The sequence below is a fragment of the Hoplias malabaricus genome, chromosome 4 (genome assembly GCF_029633855.1).
Source record: "Hoplias malabaricus isolate fHopMal1 chromosome 4, fHopMal1.hap1, whole genome shotgun sequence".
Classification (NCBI taxonomy): domain Eukaryota; kingdom Metazoa; phylum Chordata; class Actinopteri; order Characiformes; family Erythrinidae; genus Hoplias; species Hoplias malabaricus.
This window is the reverse complement of record NC_089803.1, coordinates 60,774,949-60,789,440: the sequence shown is the minus strand read 5'-3', so window position 1 is coordinate 60,789,440 and position 14,492 is coordinate 60,774,949. Positions and strand designations below refer to the sequence as shown.

At 38.7% G+C, this 14,492-nt stretch overlaps 1 protein-coding gene across 1 annotated transcript; it reads left to right on the top strand.

The window, feature by feature from the left end:
* The first annotated feature begins 8,423 nt into the window (after nucleotides 1-8,423).
* tnni1d (troponin I, skeletal, slow d) lies at nucleotides 8,424-13,734 on the top strand. The gene is given in 6 exon segments (XM_066668241.1): nucleotides 8,424-8,477; nucleotides 8,619-8,660; nucleotides 8,983-9,114; nucleotides 9,230-9,319; nucleotides 10,638-10,820; nucleotides 13,633-13,734. Coding segments are annotated over 6 exon segments (603 nt in total).
* The last annotated feature ends 758 nt before the right edge of the window (nucleotides 13,735-14,492 follow it).

Here is a 14,492-nt window from a genome sequence, read left to right as displayed (position 1 = left end):
TGGGATCTCTTGTGTTACCAATATAAACATACTCTGCAGCAGAAAAAAGCAGCACCTGTGAATCCAATGGTGTGGTATAGCTGGTTGAGTTGTATGTCATGGTCAGAAGAGTCAAATGCCCCTGACAGATCAAGGAGAATAAGCACAAAAGGAGAGCCAGCACCTGCCATCATCAGAATGTCATTTGTGACTTTAACCAAGGCTGTTTCTGTACTGGGCGGCACGGTGGCGCAGCAGGTAGTGTCGCAGTCACACAGCTCCAGGGGCCTGGAGGTTGTGGGTTCGATTCCTGCTCCGGGTGACTGTCTGTGAGGAGTTGGTGTGTTCTCCCCGTGTCCACGTGGGTTTCCTCCGGGTGCTCCGGTTTCCTCCCATAGTCCAAAAACACACGTTGCAGGTGGATTGGCGACTCGAAAGTGTCCGTAGGTGTGAATGTGTCTGTGTTGCCCTGTGAAGGACTGGCGTCCCCTCCAGGGTGTATTCCCGCCTTGTGCCCGATGATTCCAGGTAGGCTCTGGACCCCCCACGACCCTAAATTGGATAAGCGGTTACAAATAATGGATGGATGGATGTTTCTGTACTGTGAGAGAAGTGGAAACTGACATTTTTCAAAGAGTTTGTTGAGTTTAAGGTTATCCTGAAGGTGGGCAGCAACTGTTTTAACCAGAACATTTGAAGGAAAAGGAAGATTGGAGATTGGCCCATAATTCACAAAAATTCTGGATCAAGACCTGTTTTTTGAGAAGTGGTCGAATTAAGTCAGTTTTTAGAGAGGCAGGAACATGACCAGTTTGAAGAAAGTTTATTATAGTTGTAATCAGAGGACTTGTGATAGTGGTGTTTGCTTTTATTAAAGCAGTGGAAAAAGGCATATACTTGAAAAATATTCTGCTTAAACTATTATGATTTTATATGCATATATAATTGTACATCATGGTCTTATAGGAGTAATATTTGATATCAACAAATATAACCAAGCTCCCAGCACACTGTAGGGTTTGAGCATGAACCGCCTTTTTAAGGTCATGCCACAGCATCTCAATAGGATTCAGGTCAGGACATTGACCAGGCCACTCCAAAGTCTTCACTTTGTTTTTCTTCAGCCATTCAGAGGTGGATTTGCTGGTGTGTTTTGGATCATTGTTCTGCTGCAGAATCCAAGTTAGTTTCAGCTTGATGTTACGAAGAGATGGCCGGACGTACTCCTTCAGGATTTTTTGGTGGACGGGAATTCATGGTTCCATTTATCACAGTAAGTCTTTCAGGTCCTGAAGCAGCAAAACAGCCCAAGACCATCACACTACCACCACCATATTGTACTGTAGGTATGATGTTCTTTTTCTGAAATGCAGTGTTACTTTACGACACACCTTCCAAAAAGTTCTGCATTTGTCTTGTCAGAGTATTTTCCCAAAACTCTCGGGGATCTTCAAGATGTTTTCTGGCAAAATTGAGACAAGCCTTAATGTTCTTAAAGTGGTTTTAATCTTGTCTCTTTTTTATGGTGGAGTCATGAACGCTGTCCTTAACTGAAGCAAGTGTGGCCTGCAGTTCTTTGGATGTTGTTGTGGGGTCTTTTGTGACCTCTTGGACGATTCGCCGCTGTACTCTTGGGGTTATTTTGGTTGGTTGGCCACTCCTGGGAAGGTTCATCACTGTTCCGCGTTTTCGTCATTTGTGGATAAAGGCTCTCACTGTGGTTCACTGGAGTCTCAAAACTTTAGAATTGGCTTTATAAACTTTTCCAGACTGATAGATCTCAATGACTTTCTTTCTCATTTGTTCCTGAATTTCTTTGGGTCTTGGCATGATGTCTAGCATTTGATGTGGCAGTGATCAGACCTAGGTGTGGCTAGAGAAATTGAACTCAGGGCTGATAAACAACAGTTAAGTTATGTTTTAACTGGGGGGTAAGTTTGGATTTTTTTCCTCTCTTATTAAAAATGTTAATTTAAATACTGCATTTTGAGTTTACTTGTGTTGTCTTTGACTAATATTAAAATTTATTTGATCATCTGAAACATTTATGAGTGACAAACATGCAAAAAAATAAGAAATCATGAAGGGGGCAAACACTTTTTCACACCACTGTAGAGACCAAGATGTTTTGACAGTGTGTAGAAACAACTTCTCCACAATTTACACTTGAAGGCAGTTTTCTTCAAGGAAATAATGATAAAAGTGCAGTGATTCTCCTTCGCTCCCCCAGGCTTACGAGTCTCTTAATGGATAATCTTGGTGGGCTGTTGGATCATGTGAAGCACCAAGTAAAGAACCTTGGGGTTATATTTGATGAAGCCACCAAGATGAAGGCATTCCTATCACCTCAGGACCTGGAAAAGGTTATACATGCTTTTATTACATAAGTCTCGCTTAGATCACTGCAACAGTGTGCATTTGGGTGTCAGTATGTCCTCAATAGCTCGTGTGCAGTTATTCCAAAATGCAGCAGCTCGTCTTCTTACTTAAAATGGTTTAAGGTTCTTAAAATGTTGCTGTTTGTTTTTAAGTCCTTAAATGGAGTGGATCCCTCTTATGTAGGAGATTGGCTTCAGCTCTACCCTGCCTCCAGGTCTTTGAGGTCATCAAATCAGCTGCTGCTCACTGTGCCACGGTCTCGGATGAAGCTCAAAAATATTCAACATTATGTCTTTCAATATTATCTCATCAGGGTAAACCTAAGACTTTTCTGATCTGTGATTAATTAAAACTCCAAACCGTGGGTAAATAACATCCCCATCTAGTGGCCAAACAGTAGGCTAACGAAAGTAGGCTTACATTGTCAAACATGGGCTCAGCCACCTATATACAGAGACACTCTTTATAATGAATGAATTCTACTTGTTTAAGGTGCACCTACTATAGACACACATGCACACACATCTTGTATAATGCCATAGGACACACTGCAGCAGCTGCACAGGAGCCTAAAGTCACCAAGACCAGTGCCAAGAATCAGTTAGAGGGGTATAAATGCATCCAGGACTGGGCTGTGGAGCAGCAGAACTGTGTTCCCTGGAGTGATGTCACAGGTGCATTGTAGTGATGATCCAGAGCTAAGCATCCTGTATCAGTACCTTATGTCACTGCTTTTGTACCTGAATGCAATCAAATCCAGTTCAAACATTTAGAGTAAAGCCTTTCTAGAAGAGACCCCTTGTTAATACCCTTCATTTCAAAACAAATGTTGTATTAATAGGTGTAGATGGCAAATGAGCAAGAATTGTGTATTAATATTAAGACTTCCAGCTCAGTTTTGTAAAATTTATTAATAACCCACAAATCATTATGGTTAAATGGGGTTGGGCAAATGGGATCGTTTGATGCCAATTTAATGCCTCAGAATTCAGAGGCAAGTCATATTATGTGGATAGTTTACAATTCACATTGTAACACTTTGATTTCAACTAGAGAACCTAAACAGCTCAGGCCTAATGTCTGAAATTTCCAATCTTCCCCACCTTTCCAAATGAATAGCCCATAGGTGGTAATCTAAACCCATTCAAATAAATAAATAAAATTAAAATAATAATAACAATAACATAAAAAATGTTCTATTGTACTATCAGGGCAGCATGGTGGTGCAGCAGGTAGTGTTGCAGTCACACAGCTCCAGGGACCTGGAGGTTGTGGGTTCTAGTCCTGCTCCAGGTGACTGCCTGTGAGGAGTTTGATGTGTTCTCCCCGTGTCCGTGTGGGTTTCCTCCGGGTACTCCAGTTTCCTCCCCCAGTCCAAAAACACACGTTGGTAGGTGGATTAGCGACTCAAACGTGTCCGTGAATGTGTCTGTGTTGCCCTGTGAAGGACTGGCACCCCCTCCAGGGTGTATTCCCGCCTTGCGCCCAATGATTCCAGGTAGGCTCTGGACCCACCACGACCCTGAACTGGATAAGGTTACAGATAATGAATGAATGAATTACTATCAATAATATCTAATTTCATAAGATTAAAAGTGCTGACTGTTCTGAAAGTAAATTGCTACACAAGCAAAATAATTGCAAATTTGGAATCTGATTTTTCTGTTGGGTATTACCTCAACCACTTCTGATTCTTATTTATTTCATTGTTGAAAGTTTCTTAGAAAAACCTTTGTGAATCAGGCCCCAGTTTCTTATCACCAAACTCCTATCTGATGAACCAGCCCGGCTCAGTTAATTAAACCACTTTCACTGACTTTGTTAACGTCTTAACCACGGAATTGTTAGAATATCTGAAATATGCCACTTTCAGGCCAAAGAGTTGATTCTGTGGAAAACAGAGCAGGTTTTCACACTACTCAGAACGCCCTTTTATTTATCCTGTTTGTTTACTGTGTTTCTTGGTTAAATTTGGAACTAAGAGCTGACAACATGGATTTCAACTCAAAGTTATTATTATCCAGTTTTTTCAGTGAAAATAACCTAATGTTCAGTTCAGGTAGTGAACCCAGAGGACCTACATCAGCACCAAATTTAAAGACGTTTATTTCACATGACTGTAAAACTACTCATGTATAATGGAAAACATTTATGTATCTCTCCTTTATGAAGATGGTTTAAATAATAACATAGCTTTATCTCTTCCATATTTAAAACCTTTATCCAATGACATGCACATTCTAGTGAAAGAAAACGTGCTGAATATGATAAACATGCAAGCATAGCACAATGCACCATGTGATAGCAATGCCACGTGATTTAGGCCAAAATGGGTTTTTCAGTCTATAAATCATAAATAATGAACAGCAACTCAATGTACAGAAATACCCATTGTAACTTGGATATTAGCTGTAAATCTAGGCACTGATGAAATGTGAAAGGATGTGTAACCACAAAAGTCCACTGGGACTAGCAGTGTAGGCTGGTATTTAATGGGAGTTTGATAAGGGATTTAGGCCTCTGGCCGAAAGAAAAAACCCACAAAATTCTCCACCACTAGATAAGATTTGTCTGAATTAAAACAAGCCCTGTCGAAGGGCTTGAAAACCATATTTGCCTGATGCTTGAAAGCAGACTGCTAATGCAGAGGTTTATAATTAGCATGTGAACTGGAAGCTGATGGACCTGGCCACCATCCAAGGAATCCTTTGAAAGGAAGAGGGAAAAGTGGCTTTGGGGTGGGGGTGGTGGGCAAAGAGAGGTGATGAATCAAGGTTATCTTGGCACATATAACCACAGAGAGTAGCAACTCTTCCCATTTGATTATTATGCTAAAAGAGAGAGTAACATTGGCAATGACAAACAGCAAACTATGACATTAAGGGATACATATTAACAGATACACATCAACAAAGGCCTGCACTTTTGTTGGCAAATTTAACAATAAAATGGGACATTAGAGCTTTTCAAGAAGTAGCTAATACGTTTGTAACTCCATCATCCCTAAGGTAAAAACTGCTTAGCTCGAATTCTATGCTAATCTGAGCTGCTTTATGCTGGTCTGGTGCAGTTTTAGGTCACATAGCAAAGTCATCATATGTTTATTTTGCTGGCAAAAATCTATGGTGGCCCTTGTTGTTTTATTTCTTCAAGCAGGAAATGGACACATGGAAACTTGTGGTTTTATACCTCGGTGTTGAAAAGGAGAGCCACTCAGTGCCATCAGAAGCTTTTCTCAGAAAGATAACAACAGCAAAAAGTGTGTGATGCACAAGGACTGACAACTGCGCAAGCATCATGTTTCTGAATAAATAGCAGAGCCACCTGCTCAGGATAACCACTCATATAACAACAAGAACATTTGTCCGCAGCCCTGGTTCCCCCAGTTGGGACTGCTCTGAAAATTTAGATGTGACATGACATGAGCAACTATATGTACTACTGAATGAGAAAATTTTATTAAGCTGCACCTTTTTTTTCTTTCCCCCCGCAAACATTGTAAAATCACTTTGGGTTTCTGAACAGTGCTATATGACTGTAACATAATATTATTATTATTGTAAACTGCATCTAGTTGACTATAAGGCTTTTGAAATGGCGACTGTATATTAGTAAATTAAAAGATTTGACTGAATGTAAAAAAAATATCTGGATAAACATGAGAAACTTTGAGCTCAAAGTAGCAGGCAATAATATTGCCCACTATGTCTGATGAATAACAGACCTGCAAAAATAAGCTACCATGGCATATATTTCATGCTGATCTAAGCTGGTTTATGCTTGTTAATGTTGGATTGAAATGGCCATCCAGCTGCACCATGTTGGTTGACTCAAATATTAGAATCTAAAACAAAACATACACAGGTTTTGCCAGCGTTTTGCCAAAAAGAAAATTGTTAGCAATTAGGATTCCAACTAGCTTGTTTTGCTTCAGTTATTATTTGTACTTTTACGAACAATAAAGAGCATAGACTAGATGAATTTGGGTGCGAGTTTTAGAAGAGAATACTTGTTTGTTGCAGATTTTGCCACAAAATGTTAATGAAGCAAATTGTTTAGTGACTGGTCTCCATACGTTTATTGTCTGACTCCAAGAAATAAATTAAACATTAATTAATGAAATGTTTATCCGATAATATTCCAATTATTAACACTTAGTGTGGTTACATAACATGCACAAGAGATTCTTTGACTCATTTTAAAACCTTGGTTTAACTACACAGTTTGAAAAAACGTGACCTCTACATCAACTACTTCTCCTCAAAACATCCCGATGAGGTGTAGTACTTGGTGTGCAGCTGAGAGGCTTGTGTAGCATGGCATTGCAGAGACTTACTGACAGCATGCTTGCCCACATGCCCCCTCGTGATAATTTAGTGAGGGCCTGTTTAAAGTCACCTACTACCTTGAACAACAGACTCTCTCAGCTGTTCCTTTGTTCTTATATGGTGTCCAGTCTGAGAGCTGTCATGTTAATGAATTAATTTGCATTATTTGCTTGCAACGTTACATGTTAAACTCTTCTTCGAGTATATAATCAATTAATTAATGCAGTTTCAAACAATCAAACATACACAACATTTGCTTAAAAATGCTTATCGGCTGATATACATTAACCTAGGTCTGGGCATGGATTAAGATTAGCCCAGGAATAGATAGCAACGCCACTGACCAATGCCCATTGGAAATTGATTATAGTCAAGGTATAGCCCTTGGAACATTCATTCATTCATTCATTCATTTTTCATTCATTATCTGTAACCGCTTATCCAATTCAGGGTCGCAGTGGATCCAGAGCCTACCTGGAATCATTGGGCGCAAGGCGGGAATACACCCTGGAGGGGGCGTGTGTTTTTGGACTGTGGGAGGAAACCCACACGGACACAGGGAGAACACACCAACTCCTCACAGACAGTCACCCGGAGCGGGAATCGAACACAAATCCTCCAGGCCCCTGGAGCTGTGTGACTGTGACACTACCTGCTGTGCCACCGTGCCACCCTCCCTTGGAACATAGTATGTAAATACACATTTAAATCACCTAACACACAAAAACACAGAGATACACACACATGCAAAGCATTTTTAAAATCAAACCAATAAGATGCTCCTGGACTCCAGAACCCAGATGTTAACATCACTGTGTATGCTTGGGATTACTAATTCATAAGAAGCAGAAAATGCCACCAGCCTCTGCACACATAAATAAATAAATAAATAAATAAATAAATAATCTGGGTTTGGCTGTCCATCCCAATCAATCTATAACTAATTTTAAAATTATTATGAATAAATGTAATAAGAGCTGAGGTAGAAACAGCATTAAAATTAAGTATAGACAACAAACATATATATAAATAAACAAAAATTGTATAAGCAATAAATACTACATACTTGTGGTGCCTCCCCTGATCCCTAAGATCACCACACAATCCCACCGCCTGATGCTCATGGTGTATTCTTATATACTGATTGTATTGTCAGAGCTCTGTTGGGTGATATTTCATCCCTGGAGGGTTGCCAGGTCATTCCTGAGGACACACACGACTGCAGCTAGCTGCAGCTAGGACATAAAAGCTGCCATTGTCTCAGTGTGGCCTTGGTCAGTTCTCATCTACTGGATATTGCCAAGGTAAAATCAGCATAATGATTTTGAATATATATTACTAAGCTTGGCTGAATTTTAGTATAGCTCTTGATTAACGCGTAGATTTTCTAAAAAAAGAATATAACATTTTGTATTTTTTGCTCTTGTGTTAAAGTTGACACAATGTCTAGGTAAGTATCACCTTTTTTCCTGTTCTTGTTCAAACTTGCATGATTTATATATCCTATGCTGGAAAGTAGCTAGTATATAATTATTGAATAAGCATGATCTAAATGTCAAATGTCTTTTCTTTTGTATGGCTTTCATCATTGACACTGGCAGTGAGGTGGGCATATTATTACAAATTATTTTGACCCCAGGATTTTTGTATAAATATATTGTTATGTTTATTATAGTAAATTCAATAAGATATACTCAGACTGTGCAGTAATTTGTCTTGTGGGATCTTCCCTTTGTCATGGTGCTTTAATTTCAGGGACGTCCAAAAGGGAACCCAAAAGCATTTGACAAGGTATTTATAGACATGATTTCAACACAACATACTCAACATGCTGAACTTCTATAGCAAGTCTGGACAATACAATCTTTTAAATAAATATCAAAAGTACTGAACTTATCTAACGTGTATTTAAAATCATTTCTATCTTCATAGCCAAAATGCAAAATCTCTGCATCCCGGAAACTCTCTCTGAAGGTTAGTTTCAAAGAATAATATCTTGAAAGCAGGTTTGTTTCAGTGATATAGATTTGTCATATATCAGCAGGATTTAAAAGAACATCTGTGGAGAACAGTCCTGAAGATGAAAACCTCACCACTTCCCTGAATTGCCATTTCAGAAAACCAAATATGGAAATCATTCATTATAAGGAGCATCTACAAACTTTTGGAGAACATCTGGAATGCATATATGTCTCAGAATACATTACAAAGTGTTGTAGATATTTAAAGATCACACACAAATCTGTTAATAAACAGTGGGTGTGTGTGTCATTTTAAACCTGTTTTATCCAATCAGATGCTGCTCTTGAACAGAGCGATAGAGGAACTGGAGAAGGAGAAGCAGGACAGAGATGAAGAGAAAGTGCGATACCTGGGAGAGAAACTGCCTCCACTACAGCTCTCTGGACTCTCAATGGATGAGCTGCAGGTGCTTTTACAAACGAATGCAAAAGGAATGAGTTTTGAGATTCATGATATCAGGAAACATAATATAACACAAAACCTCTTTCCATTATTACAAACATTCCCATATTTTCTTTCAGAATTTGTGCAAGCAGCTCCATGCTAAGATCAATATAGTGGATGAAGAGAGGTATGACTGTGAGCTTAAAGTGAACAAGCACAATAAAGATGTGAGTAAAATTCATGTTGCTTAATAAACTCTTTTCAGTGACATTGTATAAACTATACTAGTTTGTAACTGATGCTTTTTGCTTTGTATCAAAATAGCCTTACCCGAAATAGGCATGGGATGCCAGAATTGTCCATCTATCTTTGAGCATGTCATACACTGATCCAATATAACATTGCGACTGCCTCCTTGTTTCTACACCCACTGCCAATTCTCTCAGCTCCACTGACCATACAGGAGCACTTTATGTTGCTCTGCATATTTTGTTTGCCTCTTTCACCCAGTTCTTCCATTGTCAGGACTTTCACAAAACCACCATAATTTTCTGTGCTGTATCACTCTCAGCCCTACAGTGACACTGACAGGCCGGGTTCTTAGTGTGTTGTGCTGAGTGGATCAGGCACAACAGTGATCCTGGAGTTTTTAAACCCCTCAGTGTCACTGCTGGAGTGACAATAGTCTACCAGCCAATAATATTCAGCTAACAGCATCCAGAGGGCAAGCCCTTTGAGAGTGCACCTGACACAGAAAATCTCCCACTGTGCACCGCATGTGTGAATGACTACACCGGGACATCTCCAGACCCGATACTCCGGAGTTTCTTTAGAAATTCTCTGGAGTTCATATGTGAAAGTGGACAGTGAGTTTTTAAAAACTCCAGCACTGCTCTGCTTGGTCTGATTCATTCAAAACACCATCACCACAATGTCAGTGCCACTGCAGTCTCGAGACTGATCGAACACCCAGATCATACAACAGATAGAATATGGTCTGTAATTTTAAAACTACAAACCGAACCTGTATGGTCAGTGGAGGTGTGAGATTGGACAATGAATGTAGAAACAAGGAGGTGGTCACAGTGTGGTTTGATTGGTGTGCATACTGTATATAACTCTGACCAAACAAATTTTTAAGCATATATGTTAAGCATTACATGTCCCATTTGCACTCACGCATGTATGTAAACATGAATCATTAATCTTGTTCAAATACAAAAATCTTCCAACATGTAGTATAAACCCAGATAGCTTTTGCAGTTGTCTTATGGCCCACATTTTGGCCTTTAATGATGGTGTTGTCTGAAGGTGGGCCTGGCTGCCTCAACTGAGCCCAAACTACCATATATGGGCCAGATGTCAGGTGTGTTATAGAACAAATCGCTCTCATGCAAGTCTGGCCCATACAACAAATGCCGTAACCAAAGTGAAGTCAAAATGGGCTCATGACAGTTGGCCCATGTCTGGCATACAAAACACTTGCCAGGGCTAGAAATGAGCCATACATTCCACATTTGTACTCCTCTCTCTCACTGCTACCAGATTCATGAATTAAAGTTGAAAGTTCAGGATCTGGGAGGGAAGTTTAAGAAGCCAGCTCTGAGGAAAGTGCGAGTGTCTGCTGATGAGATGATGAGAGCTCTGCTCGGCTCCAAACACAAAGGATCCATGGACCTGAGAGCCAACCTCAAATCAGTCAAGAAGGAGGACATCAAACAAGAGAAGGTACAGGGTTTACAGCATTTACAGGTGCTGGTCATAAAATTAGAACATCATGAAAAAGTTGATTTATTTCAGTAATTCCATTCAAAAAGTGAAACTTTTATATTATGCTCATTCATTACACACAGACTGATATATTTCAAGTGTTTTTCTTTTAATTTGATGATTATAACTGACAACTAAAAGAAAACCCCAAATTCAGTGTCTCAGAAAATTAGAATATTACTATAGACCAATACAAAAAAATATTTTTAGAAATGCTGGCCAACTGAAAAGTATGAACATGTACGGCACTCAATTCTTAGTTGGGGCTCCTTTTGCCTGAATTACTGCAGCAGTGTGGTGTGGCATGGAGTCGATCAGTCTGTGGCACTGCTCAGGTGTTATGAGAGCCCAGGTTGCTCTGATAGTGGCCTTCAGCTCTTCTGCATTGTTGGGTCTGGCGTATTGCATCTTCCTCTTCACAACACCCCATAGATTTTTGATGGGGTTAAGGTCAGGCGAGTTTGCTGGCCAATTAAGAACAGGGAGACCATGGTCCTTAAACCAGGTACTGGTAGACTTGTTGGAAAATTAAATCTGCCTCTCCATAACATTGGATCACTCAGCAGCAGTCCAGTCTTTAGCCCAGACGAGACGCTTCTGACGCTGTCTCTTGTTCAAGAGTGGCTTGAAACAAGGAATGCGACAACTGAACCCCATGTCTTGCATACATCTGTGAGCGGTGGTTCTTGAAGCACCCTCCAGGGTGAGGTTATCCCTATCGCTTGTACACTTTTTTCTACCACATCTTTTCCTTGCCTTCACCTCTCTATTAATGTGCTTGGACACAGAACTCCGTGAACAGCCAGCCTCTTTAGCAATGACCTTTCGTGTCCTGCCCTGTTTGTGTAAGGTGTCAATGGTCATCTTTTGGACAACTGTTAAGTCAGCAGTTTTCCCCATGATTGTGTAGCCTACAGAACTAGACTGAGAGAACATTTAAAGGCCTTTGCAGGTGTTTTGAGTTAATTAGTTGATTAGAGTGTGGCACCAGGTGTCTTCAATATTGAACCTTTTCACAATATTCTAATTTTCTGAGATTTTGGGGTTTTCATTAGTTGTCAGTTAAATAAAAAAGAAATAAACACTTGAAATATATCAGTCTGTGTGTAATGAGTGAGTATAATATACAAGTATAAATAATACACTTTTTGAATGGAATTACTGAAATAAATCAACTTTTTCATGATATTCTAATTTTATGACCAGCACTTGTACCTTCTAAACCTTTAGAGCCATGTGAGGGTATCAGAGGCCCCACTGCACAGACCTTTCTAAATCATTATTAAAGGCCAGTTGTTTGTCACAGAAAAACTTGTAATGTCTTTTAAATGCTTGAGACTTTAAGTGAAAAAGAGAAAGTTCTTTTAAATTTTGGATTAATTTAAAAAATGCAGTAGGCAAATGTTGTAGTGTGCCTCTCTTTATTACTAGAATTTGCCTACCTAATCACCAGAGGTAGGTATCCCAATTTCTACTGCATTAATCAAGGCAAATTCTGGGGGACAAGCAAGTGAACCACAAAAAACAAAAACAGCTGGTCTGACCATGAGTGCAGTTTTCAACACGAGCACAGAATTCGCCTGTGCTGATGGCACTGCTATTATTTTCTTCATATTTTACTGTTTAAATTTAAACAACTTAAAAATTACATAAAATGTGTTAAAGATTTACACTAAAGATTTTAGACTAATTTGAGAATGGTGCCATTTAAAAAAATAACAATAAAGTTAATGTTTTAATAATATTTTAATAATAATTAAATAGCAATATTATCGGTATCGAATTAAATCGGTATTTTAGAATAAAGTTTACATTGTACAATTTAAGAATACAGTCAGAATTATTTGAGAACAAATTTGTAATGTTTAATACACTATAATATTTTTAAACGGTTTAATTATTTTTAAAAGAGCGACTACAATTTAAGAAAAAAGGTACGTTATTTCTAGTAAAACGGGGCCTAATATTTGATAGTTTGTGGAATAAAATACCTGCGTTTATTTCAGTTTTGAGAAACACTTGCTGCAGCATTACAGCTTCTGTCCGACAGATGGCGCCAACTCATGTTAGTTATTCTTCGCACACTTACAAATAAAGAAGTAAAAATAGTTGCACACAAATAAACCACTTTTATCTTCATAAGGAACGTTCAATAGATCGAAATATTATTATAAATGAGTGCGAGATTTAAACAGTCTCTATATAGTTTAAAACTGCAGTATTGTGTAAATATTTAAGGCACCTTAAAAAAATCATCCATTATTTTTTAGTTTTTTGTTTTTGAGGGTAATAAATACTTATAATAAGTGTGCTGCTGATTTTATCAATCCATACAATCAAGGAGAATATCTGGAAACAAACTTTGTTTTTCACACTCGCCTATAACAAATCTACTACTGTTTAAAAAAAATCCTTTCAGTTACTTACTGTTTAATGTTTTTGTATTTATCATAATTATACAGGCATTACATTTATTGAGAAAATTACTTACTTTTAAATAATAATAATAATCGTAGGTACCTAATACTTTTGCACAATACTGTACATTTTGTACAACTCTTAACCCACAGGAGAATTCTCTTGCAGACAACCATCAACTCACAAATTCTACTCATTTATTGTCTGAATCCTCTTATCCAGTTCAGGGTTGCGGTACAGAAGCTACTGCTCAGGCTAATTCTTACAATTTTTCTGCATGTGTTTTCCTCAGTGCAGGTGCTTACTTTGCTACAATTTTACGAACAATTTTGCTCCTTTTTCATCCTCACAGGTCCTGACTTCTGAAGTGGGTGATTGGCGTAAGAATGTAGAGGCCATGTCTGGAATGGAGGGCAGGAAGAAGATGTTTGATGCTGCTGGTGGAGGCCAGTAAATAGCATCAAGTTCTTGATGTTACTCTTTGGATGGAAAAGAATAGAAAGAAATAGAACAGAAAAAGAAAGAATGAGTAATTGAATTAAAGCCTCCAGTTTTTATTGAATGTGATTAAATAGGATCCTATTTGCTTAAGGATACCTTCAGCTGTCTTTTCTCTTATACGTAATGGTGCCAAAAATGTATCTGTAAATGTAAAAATGAAATAATAGAAACCTCAGTGGAAAGTTCTTGTACATGATGTGCCACTATGTAGAACCTTTTACAACATAATGAAAAGGTTCCATACCAGTTTTGCATTCTCAAACAGCACTGGACACACCCAGTAATTACAAATACATTCAAAACTGCCAACAAACCAGTTTTTTTTTTTAAAGATAGATTAGGTTTAAGATATTTAATTTGCACAAAGAACAGGTAGGTCAAAAGTAAAAAGGGCGGCGTGGTGGCACTAATTGCAGTGTTGATGCCGCATATCTCCAGAATCTCAAGGTCTAGGGTTCAGTCACCACCTTGGGTCACTGTCTGGGAAGAGTTTGTTGCATTCTCCCTTTGTCTGCATTTGTTTCTTCTGGGTGCTCAAGTTGCCTCCCACAGTCTAAACTGCTACTGCTGGTAGGTGGATTTCCTGTTGAGATTTACTCACTGGAGTGAGTGTGTCAGAATGGGTGTGACACTCTATGATTCTGCGTAGGACTGCTGTGGACCTGAGCATGACGAAGCAGTTTCAGAAGATGAATAAATGAATGAAGTTAA